This window comes from Panthera onca, chromosome X (genome assembly GCF_046562875.1).
Source record: "Panthera onca isolate mPanOnc1 chromosome X, mPanOnc1 haplotype 2, whole genome shotgun sequence".
NCBI lineage: Eukaryota > Metazoa > Chordata > Mammalia > Carnivora > Felidae > Panthera > Panthera onca.
In genome coordinates, this window is record NC_138357.1 from 1844828 (window position 1) to 1869852 (window position 25025).

The window sequence follows — 25025 nt, forward strand, 5'->3', positions numbered from 1 at the left end:
GCCATGAGGCAGTGACCAATGCTGACACAAGCCAAATGGGACTGGACAGCTCTAGGGCTAAGATACTGAGGACAGGAATAGACTGATTCTTTTCTAGAATGAATTGCTGAGAGACCAGCAGACAGCCGATCCCGAGCCCACAATTCCTCCCAAGCCTCCCCGGCCCCGGGTCATGTTCCAGCCCTCTAAGCCCTGCCTGAGAACATCGTGGCCAGGCTCTGATTCCAGGGCCCAGGGCCTCGTGGTGATCATTTCTGACATACCCAAGGAAGGGACCCTGCCAGGTGGATCCGAAGTATGGGGAAGGAGCTCTGCCAGTTGAGGAGGAGCGGGGAGGGTGCTCCTCTGTGCCTTGGTCTTTGCCTCTCCGTTCCGGTGGTCGTCGGGTGGTCATTGGTCGAGGCCGAGGCGGTCCTGTGTTAGAAGGGAATGTCAACCGTTTCCGATTGCCCGAGTTGGCCAGTCTTTAGATAGTGCCTCTGGGATGTTGGTACCTATTGTCGAGATGAGGAAACTGAGGTATGGGATGTTGGGGTCACTTGCTCAGGTCCATGTTTAGAAATTGCCAAGTCAGGATTTGAGCTCAGCTTGGCTGGCTCCAAACCTGCGTGTTCTTACCACAGCACTGTGCTGTGTGCCACCTCCCCGGGGGGTAGCGCTAGGCTGTGTCACCATCAGCGAGTCGTCCTGTGCCCCACAACTGCTTTTGGTCAAGCACGCATGGGAGAAAATCTAAAATACAGAGGCCATAGTAACACCCAAGCCAGGCCTTCATGAAGAGTAGCCCTGCCCACGTTTTGGGTGGGCAGCTCCCTCTCCGGCAGCCAAGGGCCTCTTGTTAGCCAGCAAGCCCAGAGGCCCCTGGGCACGGCTTGTAAATTGGCCTCTTCCAAGGCAGTGTACTAAGAAGCCACATGGTGTTTCTATCCGGAAGAATGCCACCTGTACAAGCTGTTTACTGTCCTGCATGCTAGGGGTGGGCGTGGGGCAGAAGGCCTCACAGTGGTCACAGCAGGGGGGCAAAGCCCAAAGCCCCCAAAGACCTCCTGAAGGGAAAAGGCGTCAAGATCCGATGAGCTTCGGCTGGCGGGGGGTGGCGGCCCTGTCTCTCAGAGCCCCGCCCGCGCCGGCGTGCTCCAGGCCTGCCGATGCTGACGTTTTCTACAGACTGCTGTTGTGTTCCCTGTGATGCTTACATACTTATTTAACACTTCAGGGAAGAAAAGTCAGAAGACCAGGATCTCCAGGGCCTCAAGGACAAACCTCTGAAGTTCAAAAAGGTGAAGAAGGATAAGAAAGAAGACAAAGAGGGCAAGCATGAGCCCCTGCAGCCACCCGCCCACCACTCTGCTGAACCAGCAGAGGCAGGCAAAGCGGAGACCTCAGAAGGGTCAGGCACAGCCCCAGCCGTCCCGGAAGCTTCTGCCTCCCCTAAACAGCGGCGCTCCATCATTCGTGACCGGGGACCCATGTATGACGATCCCACTCTGCCTGAAGGCTGGACCCGAAAGCTGAAGCAAAGGAAATCTGGCCGCTCCGCTGGGAAGTATGATGTGTATTTGATCAAGTAAGTAAGGGCAACTCGTGTCGTCTGCAGAGCAGGGAAGGCTGGGTAGGCAGGAGGCGGGGGGCAAGTGCTAAGAAACTAATGGGGATCCCTTAAGAACGGCAGCTCTTCGTTGCTTGTCGATCAGGAAAATGTGTGTGCATCAACCTATCTTGGGTCCGGGGTGGGGGGGGGGGACTTCCCTAATGAACACCACTTGCGGGCCCAACCAGGTAGGTTTGGAATGACCGTGTGCAGAGATCACTGCCCTGAGTGAGGCATGCACAGGGTAGCAGGGCTTTACCTAACCACCAGCCCTTGGGTCTTGTCTGAAGATGGCATAGCAGTAGGGCCTGCCCAGGGCCACAGCGAGGGTTGGAGTTGACGGGGCTCGGTCCACTCTGTGGATCACGTTGGGAAAGGTGAGCTCTCTGACAGGGCCTCCGGGGAGAGACACAAGTGAGCACCATGTGCCTTTCCAGCTGTCCTTTGTGCATTTGTCCAGCTTCGGGCTGGTCGTTGGGCATTTTCTATTGAAACAGAGTAACTTCCAAGCCAGAGCTTCAGAGGAAGACTGAATGAGTAGTGCATTTCAGTTCTGGCCCTTAGACGATCCAGAAAAGGTTAACAGACTTTGAAGGACATTTGCAGACAACCTCGTTTGATTCCAACAACTCTGAGAAGGGTGAGCAAAGCATTATCCTATTGACAGATGAGGAAACTGATCCCAGAGAGGCTAAGCGGCATGTCCAGGTTCAGACAGAGGAGTGCTCTACTTACTGCCTGGACCCAGGCACCAGCCAGCAGGGTAGGCCCCAGCCTGGTGGCTCAAGAGGGTCCCTAGGCCTGGCCCCTTTGGGGGGCGGCCAGAGGAGGGGCCTTGGTGGCAGACGGATCCTCAGGGGCATCCAGGCAAGAGCCAGAGAGCAGCCAGCACCGAGCTGTTCCGTCATTGGAGCACGCCCTAAAGGGGCCCACCACCACCCAGCGCGACCTGACTGTGGCCGCGCCCCTCTGTTTTAGCCCGTTTGGCTCTTCTCTAATGTGACTGGCCTCTCGCTCAATAGCACCATCAGGCAGGTCGTAGCTGCAGAGCATCCTGTCGGAGAGTTCACCACATTCTGCTCTGCCCCATATCTGACATTCCTGTGGAAGCTTCTAATCGTTCTTTGTGTCTCTCCATTTGTTCCCACAGTCCCCAGGGAAAAGCCTTTCGCTCTAAAGTGGAGTTGATTGCGTACTTCGAAAAGGTAGGCGACACCTCCCTGGACCCTAATGATTTTGACTTCACGGTAACTGGGAGAGGGAGCCCCTCCCGGCGAGAGCAGAAACCACCTAAGAAGCCCAAATCTCCCAAAGCTCCAGGAACTGGCAGAGGTCGGGGACGCCCCAAAGGGAGCGGCACTGCGAGACCCAAGGCAGCAGCATCAGAGGGTGTGCAGGTGAAAAGGGTCCTGGAGAAAAGTCCCGGGAAGCTTCTGGTCAAGATGCCTTTTCAAGCTTCGCCGGGGAGCAAGGCCGAAGGGGGTGGGGCCACCACGTCAGCCCAGGTCATGGTTATCAAACGCCCCGGCAGGAAGCGAAAAGCCGAGGCCGACCCCCAGGCCATCCCCAAGAAGCGGGGCCGAAAGCCAGGTAGTGTGGTGGCGGCCGCCGCCGCGGAGGCCAAAAAGAAAGCAGTGAAGGAGTCTTCTATCCGGTCCGTGCAGGAGACCGTGCTCCCCATCAAGAAGCGCAAGACCCGGGAGACCGTCAGCATCGAGGTGAAGGAGGTGGTGAAGCCCCTGCTGGTGTCCACCCTCGGCGAGAAGAGCGGAAAGGGACTGAAGACCTGCAAAAGCCCCGGGCGGAAAAGCAAGGAGAGCAGCCCCAAGGGGCGCGGTGGCAGCGCCTCCTCACCCCCCAAGAAGGAGCACCACCACCACCACCACCACTCGGAGCCCCCGAAGGCGCCTGCGCCGCTGCTTCCGCCCCCGCCCCCGCCCCCACCCGAGCCCCAGAGCTCCGAGGACCCCGCCAGCCCCCCTGAGCCCCAGGACTTGAGCAGCGGCGTCTGCAAAGAGGAGAAGATGCCGAGAGGAGGCTCGCTGGAGAGCGACGGCTGCCCCAAGGAGCCAGCTAAGACTCAGCCCGCGGTCGCGACCGCTGCCACGGCCGCAGAAAAGTACAAACACCGAGGGGAGGGAGAGCGCAAAGACATTGTCTCGTCCTCCATGCCGAGGCCAAACAGAGAGGAGCCTGTGGACAGCCGGACGCCCGTGACCGAGAGAGTTAGCTGACTTTACACAGAGCGGATTGCAAAGCAAACCAACAAGAATAAAGGCAGCTGTTGTCTCTTCTCCTTATGGGTAGGGCTCTGACAAAGCTTCCCGATTAACTGAAATAAAAAATATTTTTTTTTCTTTCAGTAAACTTAGAGTTTCGTGGCTTCAGGGTGGGAGTAGTTGGAGCATTGGGATGTTTTTCTTACCGACAAGCACAGTCAGGTTGAAGACCTAACCAGGGCCAGAAGTAGCTTTGCACTTTTCTAAACTAGGCTCCTTCAACAAGGCTTGCTGCAGATACTACTGACCAGACAAGCTGTTGACCAGGCTTCTTAGGGTGTGCCTGCACCTCCCCTCCCACCCGGACCTCCCCCCTGTGTGGTCATTAGGGACAGAGAGTGCTTGAGAGGACACGCCCGTTTTTCGGTGCCGGTGCCGTTGGTGCCCCAGTCTGCCCTCTCCTCTCCCCCTCCCCTGCCCCATCCCTATACCCCAGTTCCCCACCCACATTGGGACAAGGAGGTGTGAGGCAGGAGAGACAGTTGGATTCTTTAGAGAAAAAGACAGAGATGGCCAGTGGCTACAGCCTGTGTGATCTCACCCATGGTGGCACAAATCTGGCCCCACGCCAGCCCCAATCCAAAACCGACTAGGACATTTCACAGAACAGGGAAGTAAGCACCTGTTCGCTCCAGTTCCGGCATGGCTAGGAGGGAGTCAGTCCTTGAGCTGCTGGGTGTAGATTGGCCTGAGCCGCAGGAGAGAGGACGGCCGGGGGGGCCGTCCTCCAGTGGGTGGCGCTAGACAGAGGCCGTGGAAGCCGCAGGACAGGGCGCGGGCAGGCTGGCCCCGGCTCCTCTGGGTGGCAGAGAGCAGTGGGGCCGATGGAATTCCTAGTCGCTCAGAGCAGTCTGTGACTGGTAGACAGAGGCCTAGTGGACAGGTTGGGGGGCCAGGGGAAAGGAGGGGAAAATGTTCTTCCAAAACTTTCCAATTCTACTCCTTTAGGGACAGCTTAGAACTATTTGCACTATTGAGTCTTCATGTTCCCACTTCAAAACAAACATGCTCTGAGAGCAAACTGGCTTGAACTGGTGACACTTTGTCCCTCAAGCCACCAGACGTGACGGTGTTTAGAACTACCTGGATCTGTATATACCTGCGCTTGTTTTAAAGTGGGCTCAGCACATAGGGTTCCCACGAAGCTCCGAAACTCTAAGTGTTTGCTGCAATTTTATAAGGACTTCCTGATTGGTTTCTTTTCTGTCCTTCCATTTCTGCCTTCTCTCATTCACCCTTTCATTTCTTCCCTCCTTGTTCATCCCTTCTGCGCCAGGTACCCACAGTCTCCAACTTTACCTGAGTTGATGCTGGTCAGCTCAGTCCCCCAGATCTCACCCTGCCCTTGGCCTTCCCACTGCCAGCCCCAGCCCCAGCCCCAGCCCCAGCCCCAGCCCCAGCCCCAGCCGCACCCTGTTCTGAGCCCTGAGGAAGCCCTGGGCTCTGCCGAGTCCACCTGGCCCTAGCACCTTGGCTTCTCTGAAGGGCAAGAGAGCAGCACGATCTTGCTCTCGTAGGGAGCTCCCTTCCCTGGTCAGACCCTGCATTCTGGGCCTTCTGAACCTTCTACTTGAGAGAAACAGGCAGGAGAAGTTGGGCGGATTTGGATTTGGGAGCTGAGGGTAGCACAGAGGCCCCCTTGGCCTGCCGGAGTCATTGAGTAACCCAGCCCTGACCTTGGCCTCCTCCAGGCCCGGCTAGCACAGTGCAGTGCAACAAGGCAGCAGGTGGGAAGGAATGTAGGTGCCCCAGATCTGGGCTGGGACCAGCGCCTAGCCCCCTGGCCCCTCCGCTCCTCCTCTGAGTTAACCACGAGTTCTCCTCTGATGGAAAATGTGTGGCTTTTGCTTGCCGGAGACTGGGTGGGGCCAGCCCACCCCAGGTTTCCACCTCTCTGCCAGGGCTGTGGTGTGGGGGCTTAGAGGCTTGGCTTTGCTGTGGGTGTTCCTTGATCAGTCTCCATTTAGGACCCCATCCCCTCATTCTCTGTTCAGGAAGTCCTTATCTAGCTGCATATCTTCATCATATTGGTATATCCTTTTCTGTGTTTACAGAGATGTCTCTTATATCTAAATCTGTCCAACTGAGAAGTACCTTATCAAAGTAGCAAATGAGACAGCAGTCTTATGCTTCCAGAAACACCCACAAGCACGTCCCATGCGAGCTGCTGCCATGAACTGTCAAGTGCGTGTTGTCTCGTGTATTTCAGTTATTGTCCCCTGGCTTCCTTACTGCGGTGTAACCATGAAGGAGTGAAACATCCTAAAAACCGTCTAGCACTTCCTTGCCAGTCCTTAGTGATCAGGAACCATAGTTGACAGTTCCAATCAGTAGCTTAAGAAAAAATCGCGTTTGTCTCTTCCGGAATGGTTAGAAGCAAGGGAGTTTGCCCCCATTCTGTTTGCAGAATCATAGTTGGCCTTCGTAGTGTTTCTGTACCCATTCCCCTATGCTGCAAAAGCAAGTCCCACAACCAGACCCGCTCTGCTGTCGACCCTCTGGGCTTCACTTCTGACTCCTCCCCAGGAAGGGAAGGGGGGGGTGGTTGGAGGAGGAGGCGAGTCCTTCAGGACCCCTCTTCCTTCAAGGACAAAAGGCTCCTGACCCCGAAGTAGCCTCGCACTCCCGGCACCCACAAAGGATGCCTATCCACGCAAGTACAGCGTCCGGCCAGTTTGTCGTGGAGACGCCGTCCGTTCTGGTCGGTTGGGTTTTTATGCATTACACTTAGTCCAGTGGAATGTGACTCCTGGAACCAGTGTCAAGACAAGAGCTGGCCTCCCCATCAGCTCAGTACCATCTGGTCCTGGGAAGACGAGCGTGGGGCCCACCATGCCCCCCCCCCCTTTCACCCAGGACCGTTCAGGGGCTGCCTGGGCATTGGTGGTTGAGGGCACAGCATTTCAAGTGTCATTTTCCTTCTACCCGGCCTGACCTGCAGCCCCTCACTCCCCGGCTGCTTCTCCTTACAGTTCCAAAGCCGCAGGCAGCGCCTGGGGCTCTGTAGGGTTTTCTCTCCTTCTCCCCTTTCCTCCACATTCCCTCTTCTGCACCTAATAAAGGCACCACGAGTAAGTCACCATTAAGCAGGTCGCCGTGGTGGTTTATTGCCCTGGCAGGCAGGGGCCCTGCAGCTCCCATGCCACCCCTGTCCTGGGTCAGGTTGATAGGAGGTTGGAGGGAAAGCCAGGCCACGGGATTCTCACCAGCTGTGTCCAGCCCAGTTTGGGGGTGTGACCTCAATTTTGTGTGTACTCGGCCACCCCGAAGATTGGGGGCATCTTTTAGGGACTGTGTGAAGAGTACAGAAATTAACCAACAGCTTTTAGATACCTGTCTGTGGGGCTAGGTCACAGAGTCCCTTTCAGTCACCCCAGCCCTCGTTCTAGCTGTTAGTTACTACCTCCTCTCCCAACAGAATGCCATAGGCCCTCGAGCTCCTCCCACAATGCCTAGCCCAGCTGTGCCCTGCCCACTGGTGGGCCTGCCCTAACCAGTGGAATTGCTGGCCTTGACACTGTAGTGAAGCAGGGCACTGAGCCACAGCCAGGCTCTAAGACAGCTCCCTTCTGCCGCTGCTGTATTCCCACATCAGAAGGCACAGGAGACACCTAGAAATGCCCCGTTCCCCAAGTCCGTCAGTGCCAAACTACCCAAGGACCCCAGCCCCTCAACTTCCTGGAGGGTACAAGCCGTGGTGGTGGCCCGGGGACCCTGGCCACAGCCGGCACCTGGCTTCTACTCCTGAGACCCCGTGCAGGTGTGGGCAACAGTCCGTTCAAGGGCACCGTTCCTGGCTCGAGGCCACCAGTGGTGGCACTAGGACCCGGAGGAGCCCCAACTTGTCACCTGCTCCTCTGCCCAGCTTTTCACTGCTGTGACAAGGATGTGAAAGAGGGTACTAGTCCGAAACAAACTGCCATGTTTAGAGGGAAAAGGGTTTCTCTAGCTGACAGGACCTCTGCATTTAAGTAACTTTTAATAAAGCAGCCGAAGCGCAGGAAGGAGCAAAAGGTATGAACTGAATTCACCAGGTGGGGCCGACTGGATCTTGCAGGGCCCAGGTAGAGCCCGGCAGCCAAACTCCGTATCCCCTTTCCAGAGCATTCCCACCCGGCTCTCGGGGCTGATGGAGCCAGGGAAGGTCACAGGTGCCGGTTCTTGGAGAAGCCTTTTGCGCACCCTTTCCTAGCCAGTGTCCCCCCCGAATCGTTTCCTGATCGGAGTTTCACACACAGATTCTAGGACTGATGGGCCAGACCTCAGGAAGCGAGCTATGTCTAGAGCCCTGCGGGCCTTTGCCTAGCCAGTTCCAGGAGTCCTGGCTCGTGGGGGTGGGGGTGGGGGCAAGCATGGCAGCGTCGCCCCGCCTGTGGTAGAAGCCCTGCTCCTGTGCCCCTGCGGCCCCACCGTGTCGCGTTCCTGATCTTACTCTGTTCTCTGTAAGGGCCCCCCCTTTGCTCTCTTCATCAGTAAACTCGTCCACTCTGGAGGGGTTTGTTGAGTCTCCATTTTTGCGTCTTTCTCTTTCAGCTACTGTTATCGATCTTTAGAAAAGGCATAGTCTAATTGTTATCAATCGCTAGGATACTGCCTCCCCCAGGGTCTGAAGTTACATATTAAATGGTAAAAAAAAAAAAAAAAAAAAAAAAAAAAAAAGTGAACACTGAAACCTGTTCTTGACAATTCAGAAGGAAAACCTAGAAAACATTTGGCAGAAAACCACATTTCAATGTTGCTGAATGAATAAGACCAAGCTTTTGCAGAAATGCTGATCTAAAACAACTTGGAGCTTGGCCTGACATGTGGTGAGTGCTGCAGGAAAAGGGGAATCCAGCCTGAAGCTGCTGGGTCTGAGGCTCGGGGCCATCCTGTCCTGTGGGGCCGCCCGCCTGGTCCCAGACCTGTAGGAGCCCAGCGCTTGGTGTGGGAAGCAGAGTTTCACCAGTGACTCCAGAGGCCTGCAACGTCCTCACCACCGAGCACCACCTGTTCTTTGCTCCTTTCTCATCTCGACAGGGCCCTCCCCAAGTGCTGGTTTTTCAGTAAAAAGGGAGTTCTAGGGTCCTAGGGCCCAGGCAACTAGGAAGGTGAGGGTGAGGTGTCCCTTTCAGCCTTGGCCTGTGCCCTGAGGACATTCCCCCCGCTCTGCTCTCCCTGGGGCCCAGGGCCTAGGTGAAGCGGTGCTCCCTTCTGCGCTCGGAGGGGAAGACAGTGGCCTGAGCACCCACTGTGGTGCGTGTCCCCCTCGCCCCTCACCAGTGAGAGCCCCTGGGCCGGAGGGACGGCAGGCATAAGAACAGGTGCCGGGCGGAACCGAGACCCTCCGGAAGGGAAGTCCGGCCTTGGAGTTTGAGAGCATCCGGGAAACCTGCAAATTGCCTTTGCTCCCCAGCCCCCTTCCGGCTCCCCTTTTCTCAGGTCCTCGGCAGCAAGAGACAATGAGATGAAAAGGCCAAGAGGTTTGGCTCCTGCCCACTGGTAGTCCCTCTCCCTCAGTGTTTGTGTGTCCAGTGACAGAGCTGTTCCTCCTGGTGACCCTGATTATATCCAGTACCTTATAGACTATACGCATAGGCCTGCTTGGTCTCTATCCTGGGCTTTTGTTTTGCTTTTTAGCTTCGCTTTTAGTTTTTCTGTCCCTTTTATTTAAAATGCACCAACTAGACACACAGAGCAGTTGAATTTTTATATATATATCTGTATATTGCACAATTATAAACTCATTTTGCTTGTGGCTCCACACACACACACAAAAAGACCTGTTAAAATTATACCTGTTGCTTAATTACAATATTTCTGATAACCATAGCATAGGACAAGGGAAAATAAAAAACAAAAAAAAAACAAAAAAAAAAAACAACAAAAAAAAAAAAACAAAAAACTACAAATCTGTCTGCTGGTCACTTCTTCTGTCCAAGCAGATCCGTGGTCTTTCCTCGCTTCTTTTAAGGGCTTCCCTGTGCCAAGCTAAGGAGGCTCCAGGCAGCGTCCGGGTTTTGCACTGTTTCTCCCATGCTCGTGAGAGAAGTCCCAGGATGCTGGTGCGAGTCAGTTCACCTCAGCGGGTGGGCGCGAGAGCGCTTCCTTGCCCTGGCAAAGTCTGGAATGTAGCTGGCACCACCTGGCTCCCTTTGCCGTCTGGGTGGGGCAGCTGGAGTCCACGGGGAGGGGGTGGCCTGACCCCCCGCCCCCGCCCCTCCCGGTGACGCAGTCAGAGTGATGGCGTCTGGAGGGCCAGCTCAACAGGCCTCCCCGCCAGTAGGGCTTCCGCTTTGCCGAGACTGGAGGGGAGCTGGGGGGCCTGTCACCTCTCTGAATGTGTGAGCTGCACCAGGTAGAGCACCAGGGACCCCAGAACCACATACGAGAGTCCACCGGGTCCCCTCTAGGAGGTGGCAAAGACTCCAGAAACATCCCTTTCTCTTCTCCCCCGTCCTACGAGTAACCGCATTTGCTTTTGTAATTCTTAACGAGCAATATCTGCTAGAGTTTAGCCGTAACACTTCTTTTTGATTGTTTTTTTTAAGTAAGTAAAAAACACCAAAAAAAAACAAAAACAAAAACAAAAAAACAAAACCCAGAAACTTGTTCTTCCAAAGCAGAGAGCATTATAATCACCAGGGCCAAAAGCTTCCCTCCCTGCATCAGTACTTCTTCTGAGGCCTGAACCAAAAGAGAAACGCTCATAAGCCCTTTGGGTGGCCAGGCTAGCCGTGGGCCCCTCGGAGGCCCCGGGCCGGGGCAGCCTGTGGGCCCAGCGTGGGGCCGGCTCCAGCCTGCGGTCAGTATTAGCGGTGGGTCACAGCGTCCTTCCCACCCAGCCTGGGGTGGGGGCAGACGAGGCGAGGGGGCCGTTGCCGCCGGTGTTTGCCGCTAACAGGTGGGTGTCCACGTGTGTCCGCTGAAAGCACGTGCTTTCCGACTGAAATCAGCGCCCGAGTTAGCCTCACGCGGTGACCTCTCGCCCGCCTGGACGGAGCAGGGCCCACCCAGTCGAGTGTTTCTGGGGAGCTGGACGGTGGAGTGCAAAAGGCTTGCAGAACTTGAAGCCTGCTCCTTCCCTTGCTACCGAGGCCTCCTTTTCCGTTTGATTTGTCACTGCTTCAATCAATAACGGCCGCTCCAGAGTCAGTAGTTGATGAATATATGACCAAATATCACCAGGACTGTTACTCAATGTGTGCCGAGCCCTTTCCTCGCGCTGGGCTCCCGTGTACCCGGACACTGTAACGTGTGCTGTGTTTGCTCTCCTCCCCTCCTCCTTCACCCTCCCATTGTTCTGGGGTTTTTCCGTTTGGGTTTGGTTTGGTTTTTCCTTCTCCTTTTGTGTTCCAAACATGAGGTTCTCTCTACTGATCCTCTTAACTGTGGTGTTGAGGCTTATATTTGTGTAATTTTTGGTGGGTGAAAGGAAATTTGCTAAGTAAATCTCTTCTGTGTTTGAACTGAAGTCTGTATTGTAACCATGTTTAAAGTAATTGTTCCAGAGACAAATGCTTCTAGACACCTTTTCTTTACAAACAAAAGGATTTGGAGGGAGGGGATGGTGACCAAGATGAGGGGGGCTGTCCTTTTTCCCCAGGAGGGGAGTTCCGAAGAGATGACCCCTGCCGAGATCAGCCAGAAGCCACCCAAGGAAGTTAAGCCTAAACCAACGGACCAAATAGCTGATGTGTTGCCATTTTCAAAGAGCAAAACCAGGTTTCGTTCCACCCAGTGGATTCTATTGCCTTTTTTCCCCCTGAGATTATTAGCATCATCATTACTTTCAAGGACAGACGAGGTTGGTGTCCCTTTGAAGGGAGACAGGAGGGGTGTGGGCAGAGCCGACCTCGCGTCAGCGGGAGGAGGATAGGGCCATCCCGAGCAGCACAGCTCGGACGAAAGGTGGTCACCTCCCTGGGGACCTCCACTGTGGCCACAGAGTCAAGTGTGTGTTCGCAGGGCAGATGGCCACTCTCCACCCGATGCGGCTCTTCCCGGATGGGCCAGGTGATGGGCATTACCATTCGGGACACCTCCATCACATCCCACCCTGTCCCGAAGTCCACAACACTTCATGCGACCTGTAGATTCTTCACCATCCGGGGTGATCTGATGATGGGGGAGGGGTGCACTCTCTTTGCTGTCATCTGATCCCCAGCAAAATTTGGGCATGACAAATTCGTGCTTCCCTTTCCTTGGCAAAACCAGATCCTTCTGAAAAAAGCCGTTACCCACACCATTGTTCTGGGCTCATGGAACAGGGACAGATGTGTGCTCCCTTAGCACCCAGCACCCCCCCCCCCCAAGGCGAGGACAATGCTGACTGTCAAGACTATTTGCACATGGGAAGAACCAAGCAGGGTGGCTGCCCCCTCCCGATTCGCAGTGACACCGGTCGCCCTAGACAGAGGAGCTCCAGCCGGAAACCCGGCCAAGGGTGGGAGAGAGGTGTGTGCGGGCCGGGGAGCAGCCCAGGACAGACTTGGTTAGAGATGTCTCCAAAAGCCCTCCATCGCATTCACCTTTGGTTTTTGTGTTTTGGGACAATTACTTTAGAAAATAAGTAGGTTGTTTTAAAAACAAAAAATATTGATTGCTTTTTTGTAGTGTTCAAAAAAAGGTTCTTTGTGTATAGCCAAATGACTGAAAGCACTGATATATTTAAAAACAAAAGGCAATTTATTAAGGAAATTTGTACCATTTCAGTAAACCTGTCTGAATGTACCTGTATACGTTTCAAAAACACCCCCCCCCACTGAATCCCTGTAACCTATTTATTATATAAAGAGTTTGCCTTATAAATTTACATAAAAATGTCCGTTTGTGTCTTTTGTTGTAAAATCAAGTGATTTTTTCATGAGGTTCTTTTACTATTTGAAAAGATGGGCAGCACGCAGTTTTATTTTATTTTTGTAAGTTTTTTAATACGTGTGAAAGCAAAGAATACTCAGCATGCCTTTCTAAGTGACGCGTTTGCACCTTTTGTTGGGAAGTACTGTATCCTGTGCTGTTAGCATTCTCGATAAATCTCTCTGTGAAAGTGACTCAAGGTCTGGGCTTTCATTATCAGACAGCTCACAGGACAGCATGGTGGTGTCTCCTGATTCCATCTGGCTGCCCCCGAACACGACAGCCAGCCGCTGTCAGGTCGGCCTTGGGAGGAAAGAGCAGTCTCCTCCATACACCACCTCCCCCTGGCTTCCGAGGCTACGCCTTCCAGGCACACTGCTCCTGCGTGTGACGGGGCGCCCTGGGGTGGCAGGCCGGGAAGGGCCCGGCGCGGGGGCGGCCCGCCGTGCCCCAGGTCCAGAGGCCAGCGGGCCGCAGGCCTTCTGCACGGAAGCACAACTTTCCCGCTCCTGGGGGCCGTGGCGGGGGCGCCTACTCTGTCCGGGTGCTTTGGTTAACACCCAGCCATCCCCCCGCTGCGGCTCCTCCTGCGCCTGCTGACCCGGCCCCCTGCCCACAGGGGGCGCTGTCATCACCGTGGGTGTGCAGACCTTTTGCAAAGCCCGCGTTCAGGAGCTGCGTGCCCTGCCGCAGCAGTTCTCAGCAGGCTGTTGCCGGGCTGGAGGGAACGACGCCTCAGAGCCCGGCTTCACATGCAAATGTGGACACAGCTGCTAAAAGGTGCACTCCAATATCCTGGCCTTGAATGTGAAAACAAAGGGTTGAAATGCGACCTGTGTATACTGAACATTTCTCGCGTGCCGGCCCGTCTTGGGAGCCGCTGTCCAGCAGTGAGCAAGGAGGAGCGCGTTGCTCTTCCCTTAGAGCTCAGTGTGTGCGTGCAGGAGGCTTTCCCGCGCCAGAGTCGGTTGTCTTTGTAAAGGCTGTCCCATGAGAAGCCACTGGGGCTCAGGGTGTGGCTGGCAATGGCTGTGGCTTCTGGGAAGAGCCTCCCATCGGAGGCCCATGTCCGGAGAACGGCCTGGAGGGGAGCCCACTACCGGTCGGGACTGGGGGCGGGGGGTCAGGGAAGGACACCTGTTGCCTTGCAAGCACGCATCCAACTGGAGAAACAAAAGAGGAAGGCACCGCTGCTGCTTGCTGGGGTCTTCCCCCATCTAGTGGGGGAGGCAAACAAGTGCAGAGGCTCCAAAAGGACGCCCCAGGGGCAGCAGGCAGCTCTGCCCAGAGGGAGCTAGGGGCCGAAGGTCCCCCAGGTAGGAGGGAGCAGTGAGAGCAATGGGCCTGTGGGGAAGAAGCGGACTCCCGAGATGTTCAGGGAAATGAGCGGAGGATAGTGGCTGCTGGAATGGAGGAGCGCCAGAGAACCCAAAGAAGTCCATGGCTGCAGAGCACTGTGGGAAGGGGCAAGAGACACTAACGTGGTGAAGACCTCAAGGAGGCTGGGAGCCGAGCTTGGTGCCGGGGAGAGGCTGGAGTCTGCGGTCCTCGCAGGGGGGAACGCGAGTGAGCCAGAAGCATGGCCACCAGAGGGAGGAGGGACGGCGGAAGCTGAAGGCCTGTTTTTAAGAGGCGTAAACACGTTTTATGGGCTAGTGGGAAGAGGCCAGCAAAGAAGGAAGACTTGCAAACACCGCAAAGAGCTAACAGTTGCTGGAGCAGGTTCCTCAAGGAGCGGAAAAGATAGGATGCAGGGCAGAGGAGGTGGGCAACAATGCCCTGAGCTGGGTAGCCTGCCCTGCAAGCTTCCAGACACTTCTCCCTGCGCCCGGCCTTCCGGCCAGCTGCCGGGACTCGGCGGGGGTCCTCTGTGTGGCCCGTATCTGACCTGGCCCTGCCTGGATCTCTGACGACTCTGCACTGCCTCCCACATGAAGCCAGAAGTTCCTGCGGGGACCTCCCGGTGACTCTCCCAAGGCCCGGCTGTAGCCCGGTCTGGCGTGTCCCGGGCCGTGGCTCGCCCTTTGTCCCACGGCTCGGAACCGCGCTCCTCCATCCCTCGGGGCCCCATTCAGGCGGCCCCTCCTCCGGGAAGCCCGCCCGGCCGCCTCACAGGGCGAAGGGGCGCGGCCTCCGCGGGGAGACACCACGCGCGGCGCCCCCGTCTGGCCGAGGGTCGCGGCGGCGGCGGCGGCGGCGGCGGCGGCGGCGGCGGCGGCGGGCAAGATGGCGGCGGACCCGGACCCCGCCCCTTCCGCCCCGCCGGGCGCCGCACGAGGCCGGCTTAAAGGGGAAGTGAGTCAGTGTCCGCGGACCCGGCCGGCCAAGGCCCGCGCCCGCCGCGGCCCTGAGAGGCCCCAGGAGGCCCTGGCGCGGCGGCGGCGGCGGCGGCGGCCATGGCCGGTGGGCCGGGCCCGGGGGACCCCGCGGCCCCCGGCGCCCAGCACTTCTTGTACGAGGTGCCGCCCTGGGTCATGTGCCGCTTCTACAAAGTGATGGACGCCCTGGAGCCCGCCGACTGGTGCCAGTTCGGTGGGTGGCGGCGGGCTGGGAGAGGCTGGGGCGGGAGGCGCGCGGGCCCCGGGCGCCCTGGCCTGACGCCTCCCGCCCCGCAGCCGCCCTGATCGTGCGCGACCAGACCGAGCTGCGGCTGTGCGAGCGCTCCGGGCAGCGCACGGCCAGTGTCCTGTGGCCCTGGATCAACCGCAACGCCCGCGTGGCCGACCTCGTGCGCATCCTCACGCACCTGCAGCTGCTCCGCGCGCGGGATATCATCACGGCCTGTGAGCGAGCGGCCCCGGGGACCCCGGGATCCCGGGCTGACCCAGGACCTCCCACGGGACTTCTCCCTCCTCCCCCTCCCCCGCCTGGGCCTAACCGCCCTTTTCTTCCCTGGCATCCCAGGGCACCCTCCCGCCCCCCATCTGCCCCCCGGCACCAGCACCCCGAGGCCCAGCAGTCCCCCTGCACCCTCTGAGGCCGAGGCCCCCCGCCCCCGGAAGTTGCAGACGTCAGCCTCCACACTCCCCTCCCCAGGTAAGAGGGGCCCGGTGTGGGGCCTGACGGTCTTTTGGAAAGGTCCGTCTTGACCATGGCCACTGCCGTAGACCATGCCGCTGGTCTCTCCCTGCCTCTCACTGGTGTCTTTATGAAGTTTTTCCAGGCTCCCAAACCCATTCTGGGGCTGAGCTGGGTCCTGTCCCAAGCCCTGCTGCCCTCCAGCCACCACCACCATATCCAGACCCTTCCTCTACCAAGGTAGGTGGGGCCTGACGGCAGAGAAAGAGTCAAGACGAAGAGCAAAAAAGGTAGCCTTTGGTACACTTGTGAACCCCAGCCAGCCAGGAGGGCCGGCCAGGAGGCAGCTGGGGTAGCAAGAGCTTGTGAGTTTCAGGCGCAGGGGAGGGTTTGGGGCACAGAGGAAGACAGAGGACTTCACCTGATCCGGGGTATCTTCCCACAGCCTAACCCGGAGAGCCCAGTGTCCCTCCTGCAGGGGGCCCACCCCTCTCCATTCTGCTGGCCCCTCACTGAGATTTCCCAAGGCACCCACAACTTCTCAGAGGAGCTGAAGATCGGGGAGGGCGGCTTCGGGTGTGTGTACCGGGCTGTGATGAGGAACACGCTGTATGCTGTGAAGAGGCTGAAGGAGGTGGGTGCAGCACCCCCGCAAAGGCCCTGGCCGGTGGTCAGCAGACCCTCGCTTCTCTGGGCCTTCCCCGGGACACGCTGCCCCGTGTACCTCCTTCAGCCCTCTGATTCCCCCGGTTCAGGGTCCCCAGCCCCTCGGTTGTTCTGGGCCCGGGACAGGTGGCAGTGAGAGTGGCCGTCAAGCCTTGGCCGCAAGGGCTTCACGCTGCCTCCCGCCCTCGTTTTCCTTGGGGGCCGCAGGGGGCAGACCTGGAGTGGACCACAGTGAGGCAGAGCTTCCTGACCGAAGTGGAGCAGCTGTCTCGGTGAGCCTGGGGCGTCCCCTCCCGGGTGGCGGCAGAGGGAGAGCCATGTCGGGGCCCCGTCGGCCTCCAGGACCGCGGACCGCGGTGCCTGGCTCCCTCGAGCCCCCGGGGACTGCCCACCCCCACGACGGCCAGCTGGAGAGCGTGCTGGAGGCTGGAGGCCAGAGCCCTCAGGTCCCACTTTTGAAGCAGGTTCCGTCACCCAAACATCGTGGACTTTGCCGGCTACTGCGCCGAGAGCGGCTTCTACTGCCTCGTCTATGGCTTCCTGCCCAGTGGCTCCCTGGAAGACCGCCTCCACCTCCAGGTAGGCCTCCTTGGCCGCGCACGCCTCTCCGGCCCCACGGCGCTGTTGGCACCCGGGCGCTCGGGCTCCGTGAGTGGGTCCCACCAGCAGGCAGGTTTGGGTCCGGGCTTCGGCCCGAGGTGGGTTGCCACATTCCCCGGCACCCTTTCCCGGGGCCTCCCTCTGGCTGCTCCCGCGCGCTGGGAAGCCTGGGTCGTGATGCCCCTAAACAGGGGGTCACTGGGGCACCCGGGTGCCTCGGGTTAAGCGTCTGACTCTCGATTTCAGCTCAGGTCACGACCTCACGGTTCGTGGGTTTGAGCCCCGGAGGCGGGCTCCGCACTGACAACATGGAACCTGCTTGGGCTTCTCTCCCCCTCTCTCTGCCCCTCCTGTGCTCCTGCTCTCTAAGTAAATAAATAAATAAAGTTAAAGATAAAGAAATAAATAGTTAAGAATCAATCAATGAATCAAATCAAATCAAGTCAAATCAAATCAAAGGAGGGTTATTGACTCAGTGGCCGGAGTCAAGCTTCTCCCTTTTGCAAGCAGAGTAGCTGAGGGGTCTTGTCAGGATTGCCCCCAGAGAAAGGGGGCGGCGGACCGCACCATCTGGACCCACGACTGAGCCCCCTCTCGTGACGTGCCCACAAGATCCAGGGGCTCACGGCGCTCGGGGACTTCAGCTCTGGAGATCAGCACGCTGTGCTGGGGGAGGTGGAGAAAACGCCTCCCTCCCCCGACATCCCGCTCACTCCAGGAGGAAGGGTGCACCCCAGCCATCCTCCCCTCCTGGGAAGAGCTTAGCCTTGACCTTCTTGTGAAGTAGCTCATGGACCTTTGGCTCGTGGTTTTCCAGAAGGGGAGACTGTGGCCCAGGCCGTGAAGTGACTTGTCTAGACCCCGCAGTGACAGGCGGAGGGAGGCTTGGGGTCCAGGAACGGGGGCCCTTCCAGCCTCTTCTGTGCCCCTCTGCTTCCTCTGCCAGGCCTGCCCCCCTCTCTCCTGGCCTCAGCGACTAAACATCCTCCTGGGCACGGCGCGGGCGATTCAGTTTCTACATCAGGACAGCCCCAGCCTCATCCACGGAGACATCAAGAGGTGAGGAGGGGACGCGGCCAGGCCCCTGCGGCCTCTGACGGCTGTCAGAGCGGAGTCTGCCGCAAGGGAATGATGCTCCCCAACCTTCTGCCGGCAGGGAGCAGTGGCGCTCGCTCTCCGAGTCCCAAGGAGCCCTGCTCTGGGTGTCCCCCATGAGAATAGGCCTGTCCTCTCCTGCCTGAGGCTGAGGTGAGGGACGGGCTGCAGCCCCGAGGCCCGGGCCATCGGAGCCGAGGGCCCCGGGTCACGGAGAGCCGGGCGCGGGACAGGTGTGGAAGCAGAGGCCGAGGACGGGCCCCACCGAGGAGCAGGGGCTGGCCCGCGTGAGGGAGCCCCCGGGCAGCGGGACCGCCGGCCGCCGCCAGCCACTTTCCGTGGGCGAGGCGCAAGCTGGCAGCCCGGAGTCCTCTTCCGTCGGCGCCAGGCAGGTGTTGGGGTGCGGAGCGGGCCGGGGCCGAGCTGACGCCGCCGCTTCCCTTCCCCAGCTCCAACGTCCTTCTGGATGACAGACTGATGCCCAAACTGGGAGACTTTGGCCTGGCGCGTCTCAGCCGCTTCGCAGCGGCCAGTCCCGGTCAGAGCAGCACCGTGGCCCGGACGCGGACCGTGCGTGGCACTCTGGCCTACCTGCCCGAGGAGTACGTCAAGACGGGGCGGCTGGCCGTGGACACCGACACCTTCAGCTTCGGCGTGGTGAGCCGCAGGCCCCTCTGCCGCCTTGGGGAGGCGACCGGGGGGGACGGGAGGCCGGGGCCCAGCGAAGGCACCGGGGCCTGGAGAGCTCCCCGTGGGGCCAGAGGCCGACCTGGCAGGAAGCTAACGGAGCTTCGGCTCCGGGGCCCCTCCCTCCCTGACACGGGCCCTCGCCTCCGCCCTGCACCTCACTCCCCGCGTGTGCTCCCGCCGGAGCTCCGGTCCCATAACGCGCGGCCCCGTCCTTGCCGGCAGCCGGTCCCCATCTGCGCGTCCGAGGGCCAAGCCCCTGTCCGCCCGGATCTGTGCCTCAGCAGCCTCTTTGGGCCGGTCCACCCCACGAGCCCCCCCACCCCCGCGTGTGGCCCTCCCTGCCATCCCAGAAGCCACCACCACACTCTCCGTCCCGCCCTCTCCAGGTAGTGCTGGAGACCCTGGCTGGCCAGAGGGCCGTGAGGACGCATGGTACCAAGACCAAGTATCTGGTGAGCCTCCTGAGGTGGGGCAGCGAGGGAGGCAGAGGAGAGAGAGAGACAGAGAGGCGAGGAGACAGCAGGGAGAGAGGCAGAGAGGGAGGCAGGGAAGCGCTACTCCTGGTAACCAACAGGTGCAGCCCTGGAGGGTGGAATGATCTGGAATGCAGTGCCCCACAGAAGCCAGCCTCTGCTACTGCTGACTCATCTTTGAAAGCAGGCAGGGCTCCAAACAGCTTCCCTTGACCTTGCCGAGGAAAAACCTGTCTGTCTTCTGCAGATGCTATGGCCTCTCCAGCCCCTACCCGGGCTGTGGGCGGGGAAGGGGGTGGCCCAACAGGACAGTCCCAGAGCTCGGGGCCAAGAAGCTGTGGTGGGAAACAGAACCCAGGGCCCCAGGGGAGGCAGTGGTGGGAAATCGGGCCAGCTGCTTCCCGTTCGTCTCACCGTGGACTGAGACCTGGCTTCTAGTCCCAGCGTGACTGTCTTGGAGCAAATCCCTGCTCGTCACTGGGCCCGTTTCCCCACCTGCAAAGAGACTTTGTTGTTTGTCTGCTTGAGAGAGACAGAGACCGTGCAAGTAGGGGAGGGGCAGAGAAAGGGTGAGAGGGGATCCCAAGCAGTCTCCGCGCCGCCAGCACAGAGCCCGACGCGGGGCTCGAACCCCCCAAACCGTGCGATCGTGACCGGAGCCAAAACCGAGTCGGACGCTTACCCGCCTGAGCCCCCCAGGCGCCTCTCCCCTGCGAACAGACTTAATCCCCGCACCGTGCTCAGACACTTCCTGGGCCGCTCCATCAGTGTTGGTTCTGTACGTTTGACAACTGGTGTACCTCCTGCTGCCCCTGTTCCCGCCTCGGGGTTGCTTCTGTCCGTTCCCAAGTTTCACCGGGTCTGAGCCGGAACCGGGGAGCCGGACGGGAGCCGTGCTTCCCTCGCCGGCCTCATCCATGAGTACATCCCTCTGTCCTCCAGACTCAGCCAGCTCCCTGCTGCCTGCCCCAGGGCCTTTCTATGAGCCCTTCCTTCTGAAAGACCCCCCACCCCCACCCCAGGTGCTTCCTCCTGGTCCTTCCCAAGTCAGAACTCAAGATGATCTCCAGTCCTATTTGCGCCCCTGGGTACCTCTCTCTGGGCCACTCCCCTCCCTTCTTAGCTCTGACCTCTGGCGAGTTCGTGCCTTCAGATCCCAGCCCGAGTGCTACTTGCTCAGGCCCTCGTCAGCAGCCCCACGGGCCTGTCCTTTGAAGTGTCCCATTGCTTTATGGGCTTGTTGGTATCTCTCCCACACCAGGAAGGCAGTTCTATGAAGGTGGACCCAGAGCGCTCCGTTTGTCACTGTGTCCCTAGGGTGTGTCCCGGCAGTGCTGGGCACACAGCGGGTGCTTAATAAGTCTGAACAAAGACCACAGGAGTCCGTGATGAGAGCCTGGGGAATGGGACTGAAGGCACGACCTCCCCCGCAGTGACCACACTCATAGTATCTGTCCCACAGAAAGACCTGGTTGAAGAAGAGGCTGAGGAGGCCGGGGTGGCCCTGAAAAGCACCTGGACCACACTCCAAGCAGGTCTGGCCGCAGACGCCTGGGCCGCCCCAATTGCCGCCCAGATCTGTAAGAAGCATCTGGACCCCCGGCCCGGGCCGTGCCCCCCCGAGCTGGGCCTGGCGCTGGGCCAGCTGGCTTGCTGCTGTCTGCACCGGCGGGCCAAAAGGAGACCCCCCATGACCCAGGTAGCCCTGCACAGCGGCGTAGGGTGGGAAGCACTTGGGACTCTGCTGCCCGTGGGGGACAGCAGCGTGTCGGGAGCCCTGTGTTCCCGGTGCTGCTCCGCGGGGAGCCGGACGTGGCAGCTGCCGGACCTCTTTCTAGAGCCAGGGTCTTCACATGTGTTTCGCTTGCCCTTCAATTCCGCTTGGGGTGTCCGGGGCCCCGCCGAACCCCACCTGCCAGACACAAGCAAAGGGTTTTGCCGTGCCCCCTTCTGGGTACACTGTGCCACTGCATCTGCCTTTCCCTGGCCCCTCCCTGCCCCTCCCCTCTTTCCCTCTGCCCATTTGAGGGCAGGGGGGCAGTGAGGTTTGCTTTCTGGAAGAGAGGGAAAAGCCATTCTTGGTCCTTTATCTTAGGGGCCGTGACTTCTCGGCATTCCTTGCGACAGGGACAAAAGGGCAAAGGACAGATGCAGGGCGTGCCGGCTCACTGGTCCCCGCAGCCCCCCAGGAAGCCCGAGCCCGAGCCCCAGGACAGACCATGGGTGGCCCGGAGCAGGGCCCTCTTATGTGAGGGCCGTGACCGGTCCACGTGGCCAGTCCTGGCCTGCCTGCGGAGAGCCACGGAGACCCCACCCAGGCCACCCCCTGAGAGGGTCTCTCTGTCCTCACAGGTGTATGAGAGCCTGGAGAGGCTGCAGGCGGCCGTGGCGGGGCCAGCGCTGGAGCCCGAGGCTGCCGGCCACGGCCCCCCTTCCCCCCAGGAGAACTCCTACATCTCCACGTCCGGCAGCGCCCCGAGCGCTGCCGGCTCGCTGCGGCCCCTGGCGGTTCCCCCGGGAGCCCCAGCCCCGGCTCCAGACTGGCTCCAGAAGGGCCCCAACCAGCCCGTGGAGAGTGACGAGAGCGTGTCCGGCCTGTCTGCTGCCCTGCATTCCTGGCACCTGAGCCCGAGCTGCCCCCCAGGCCTGGCCTTGCCCGGCAGCCCCGGGCAAGGCGCCGCCGTGTGGGCCCCGGCACCCCTCGGGAAGGCCGGCGGTACCGAAGGGGGTGCCACCCAAGCGTCGAGCTGGGGGAGCGGCCCAGGGCCCCGGCTGACAGCTATGGAAGGTAGCTGGGGACCAGTGCCCAAAAGAGAGACCAGGGGCCTCCTTTGCTGACGGTCCCCATACGCCCCACCCCCAGCCCTTTGGCAGGAGAGAACTGGGGGCCTGCTCTTAATCACCCTGTGTCCTTAGCGAGCTCCAGACCCTGACCTCCAGGTGGGTGAGAAGAGGCCAGGAGCTCACTCCCTGAAAGCTGGGAACAAGGAGGGCTTTATGCAAGACGGGGTTCCTGGCCTGGCCAGGAGCTGGGGCAACGGCGCGGCCCCTTCCAGGCCCTCCCGTCAGAGACGGCACCGAGGACATGTGTCCCCAGGGGCAGGGAACTAAGCTGGGGCTGGCCAGGAGCGTCCCTGACGAGTTCCCGGGGACAGCGGCCCCTGCAGCTCAGAGGACACTCTCTCCACCCCAGGACCGCTCTTGGGTAGCTCTCTGTCATCACAGCCACCACAGATCGTCATCAACCCAGCCCGGCAGAAGATGGTGCAAAAGCTGGCCTTGTATGAGGACGGGGTCCTGGACAGCCTACAGCTGCTGTCGTCCAGCTCACTCCCAGGTATCCCTGGGACCGGCCCCCATGGGGCCAGGGGCTAGAGGCACGGGTGCGCCCTGTGGCCGGCCGGCCTCCAGGGCCGCTCGGGCTCGCCTCCTCACGCTGGCCCCGGACAGCAGAGCGTTTGTTCCCGTCGGCATGGACGCGGCGCCTGCTCCCGAGGGGGGTGGAGGGGGTGGGGGCAGCTCCGAGGCAGGCCACCCCTTGCGACGATGGCTGGAGACGGGCCTGCCCCCCCACACCTCCCTCTGGAAGCTGTGTATTCGGGGCGAGGCCTCGTCCCAGCTCCCTCGCCTTCTCTGCCGAGAAGCCCAGAGGCCGAGACGGGAGCACAGCCCGGCCCTCGAGCCAGGCCTTCTGGCGGCCGGAGCGCCTCCCGCACCTGCTGACTGCCCTTTCCTCCTTCTGCAGGCTTAGGCGTGGAGCGCCAAAACAGGCAGGGGCCGGAAGAGAGCGACGAATTTCAGAGTTGATGTGTTCACCTGGCGGATTCCCCGAACCTGGAAGTCAAAGTTCTCATAGTTGGAAGTTCTCGTGGCTCTCGGATCCTCAGCAGCCCGTGGGCGGTGGGGGGTGGGGGTCTCCTCCTCGCAGGCTCCAGGCGCGCGGGCACAGGCTGGGCTCAGAGCCGGCTGCTAGCCGTCGACAGGCAGGACACCGCAAAGGCCTGCCTTCGTTCCGGCCTTTGGGGGACGGGCGAGCTGTTCTCATCGGAGGGGTGCAGGGGTGTGGGAGGAATGCGTGTCTGAAGGCTGCCGGCCTCGCAGGCCAGGGGAGAGATGTGAGGGTGGCTGCCGGGTGGAGCAGGGAGCTGGCTCCCCTAAGAACTGGGCAGGGCGGCCCTTAGCCCTTCCCTTGGGACTCGGCTGAAGCCCTGGGGGAAAGGGGCCACCGTGTGGGACAGAGCCAATGAGGCTGCGCCGCTCCCCCCCCCCCGCCCCCCGCCCCCCGCCCCCGCCCCGGGCTCATGTGATTCGGAAAAGTGAGGTGTGGCCGTCCTATGGTTCAGTTCGCTAGCTAGAGAGTTCGGAGCCACCCCAGAGAGCCCAGAGGTGTCCCCTCACCGGGCTGGTGTCTGCAGGCTTCACCGGGGACCTGGGAGCCAGCCTAGCGTGATCGCCTGGCACTCCGGCCCACCCCCGGGGGCGCCTCCCGACGGGCGTCGCGCCAGCCCCGGCTCCGGAGGCCACAGGCTCAGCCTCCGGCCCGGGCGCCGATCGTGACGGAGGGGCCACGAACCCAAGGCTGGGCTAAGCCCGAGCCTTGCGTTACCCGGCCAGCGAGGAGCCCCAGGAAGGGGGGGCGTTGGAAGCGAGGCGGAGAGGGAGGAAGAAAACGGGACTCACGTTGTGAAAAGCAAGTCCGGTTTCGTGTAACTGAGTGTCTTCAAAAGTAGCACGGGCTCACAGTGATTCTGTGCGGTCACGAGTCACACTACGTGCCCCACGAAGCTAGGCGTTGGTGAAGTCCAAGCCGTCCCGGAGGAATAAAAGCTTACGTTTCCATCTCTGCCTGTGCTCGTGCAGTTTTTTTGCCCTGAAAGCCTCGAGTTCTTCCAATGCTTTTCGTCTCGGGGTTCATAACTATTCAACCCAAAACGTTGGATGCGCTCCCCTCCCCCCAAAAATCGTCTGGAGCCTCTGGTTTCTGCTCCCATGCATTTGATGGGTTTTGATGCTACGGTCATTGGTATCGTCCTTTCAATTTTAATTGATCATTGAGAGTTTCTGGAAATGCAGTTGGGTTTTTAAGAATGGCTTTGCATCTTGAGCCTCGCTCAGGCTCACTTATTGGCTCTAGTAGGTTTTTTAATGTATTTACTTATTTTGGTGCCAAAGCCAAGGAATGAACCAACCTCTAGTCGTTTTGGGGGGGCGGTAAATACCTTGCAGTAGTCTACTTACACAGTCAGTTCTTCTGGAAATACAGAGACTTACTGCTTCTTTTCCGATCTGTGTGCCTTTCTTCTTTCCTTGTTGCACCGGTTAGGGCCTCTAACCAAGTGTTGAATAGAAGTGGTGAAAATGGACGTCCTTGCCTTGTACTCAAACTTGGGTGCAAAATGTTGTCTTTCACCATTGCTGATATCCCTGGGGAGGTTTTGCATCTATGTTGATGAGGGAGGTTGACCTGCAGTTTTCTGGTAATGTGCACCTGGCTTTAGAAAGCGTTCCCTCTCCTCTTACGTTCTTTAAGGGCTCGTGTATGCTTGGTGTTACTTCGTTAAGTGACTGATGGGTTTGCTGATGAAGCCGTCTCCACGGGAGTTTTCTTTGTGGGAAGGTTTTTAGTTATAATTTCAGTTCCTTTAGGGGCACCTGGCCGGCCCAGTTGGTAGCATGTGTGACTCTCGATCTCAGGGTTGTAAGTTCGGACCCCATGTTGGGGTATAGAGGTTACTTTTAAATCTTTAGGGGCACTTGGGTGGCTCAATCGGTTAA

General features: G+C 59.5%; 2 protein-coding genes across 4 annotated transcripts in view; both read left to right on the forward strand.

Annotated features, from left to right (window-relative positions):
- The window catches only part of MECP2 (methyl-CpG binding protein 2), a 66791-nt gene extending 55473 nt beyond the window's left edge, over window positions 1-11318 (forward strand). Inside the window, exons 1-3 of one of the 2 annotated variants that reach the window (XM_081794045.1) lie at window positions 1511-1567; window positions 2742-2796; window positions 2906-11318. In XM_081794045.1, the coding sequence (XP_081650171.1) occupies window positions 3034-3825 (792 nt within the window). In that variant the 5' untranslated portion in view covers window positions 1511-1567; window positions 2742-2796; window positions 2906-3033 and the 3' untranslated portion in view covers window positions 3826-11318. Of the gene's footprint in view, window positions 1-1216; window positions 1568-2741 lie in introns of those variants that run through there. The other variant, XM_081794044.1, reaches the window with a different exon arrangement.
- A 3632-nt stretch (window positions 11319-14950) lies between these two features.
- On the forward strand, window positions 14951-23521 carry IRAK1 (interleukin 1 receptor associated kinase 1). 2 transcript variants are annotated; one of them, XM_081794042.1, is made up of 14 exons: window positions 14951-15240; window positions 15324-15491; window positions 15613-15744; window positions 15863-15966; window positions 16172-16360; window positions 16600-16664; window positions 16857-16971; window positions 17939-18051; window positions 18537-18744; window positions 19164-19229; window positions 20713-20949; window positions 21603-22038; window positions 22444-22587; window positions 22996-23521. In XM_081794042.1, the coding sequence occupies exons 1-14, from the start codon at window positions 15105-15107 to the stop codon at window positions 23055-23057; spliced, it is 2175 nt and encodes a 724-aa protein (XP_081650168.1). In that variant the 5' UTR covers window positions 14951-15104; the 3' UTR covers window positions 23058-23521. The 2 variants fall into 2 exon arrangements, with proteins under 2 accessions (XP_081650168.1, XP_081650169.1); XM_081794043.1 differs by lacking the exon at window positions 20713-20949.
- The last annotated feature ends 1504 nt before the right edge of the window (window positions 23522-25025 follow it).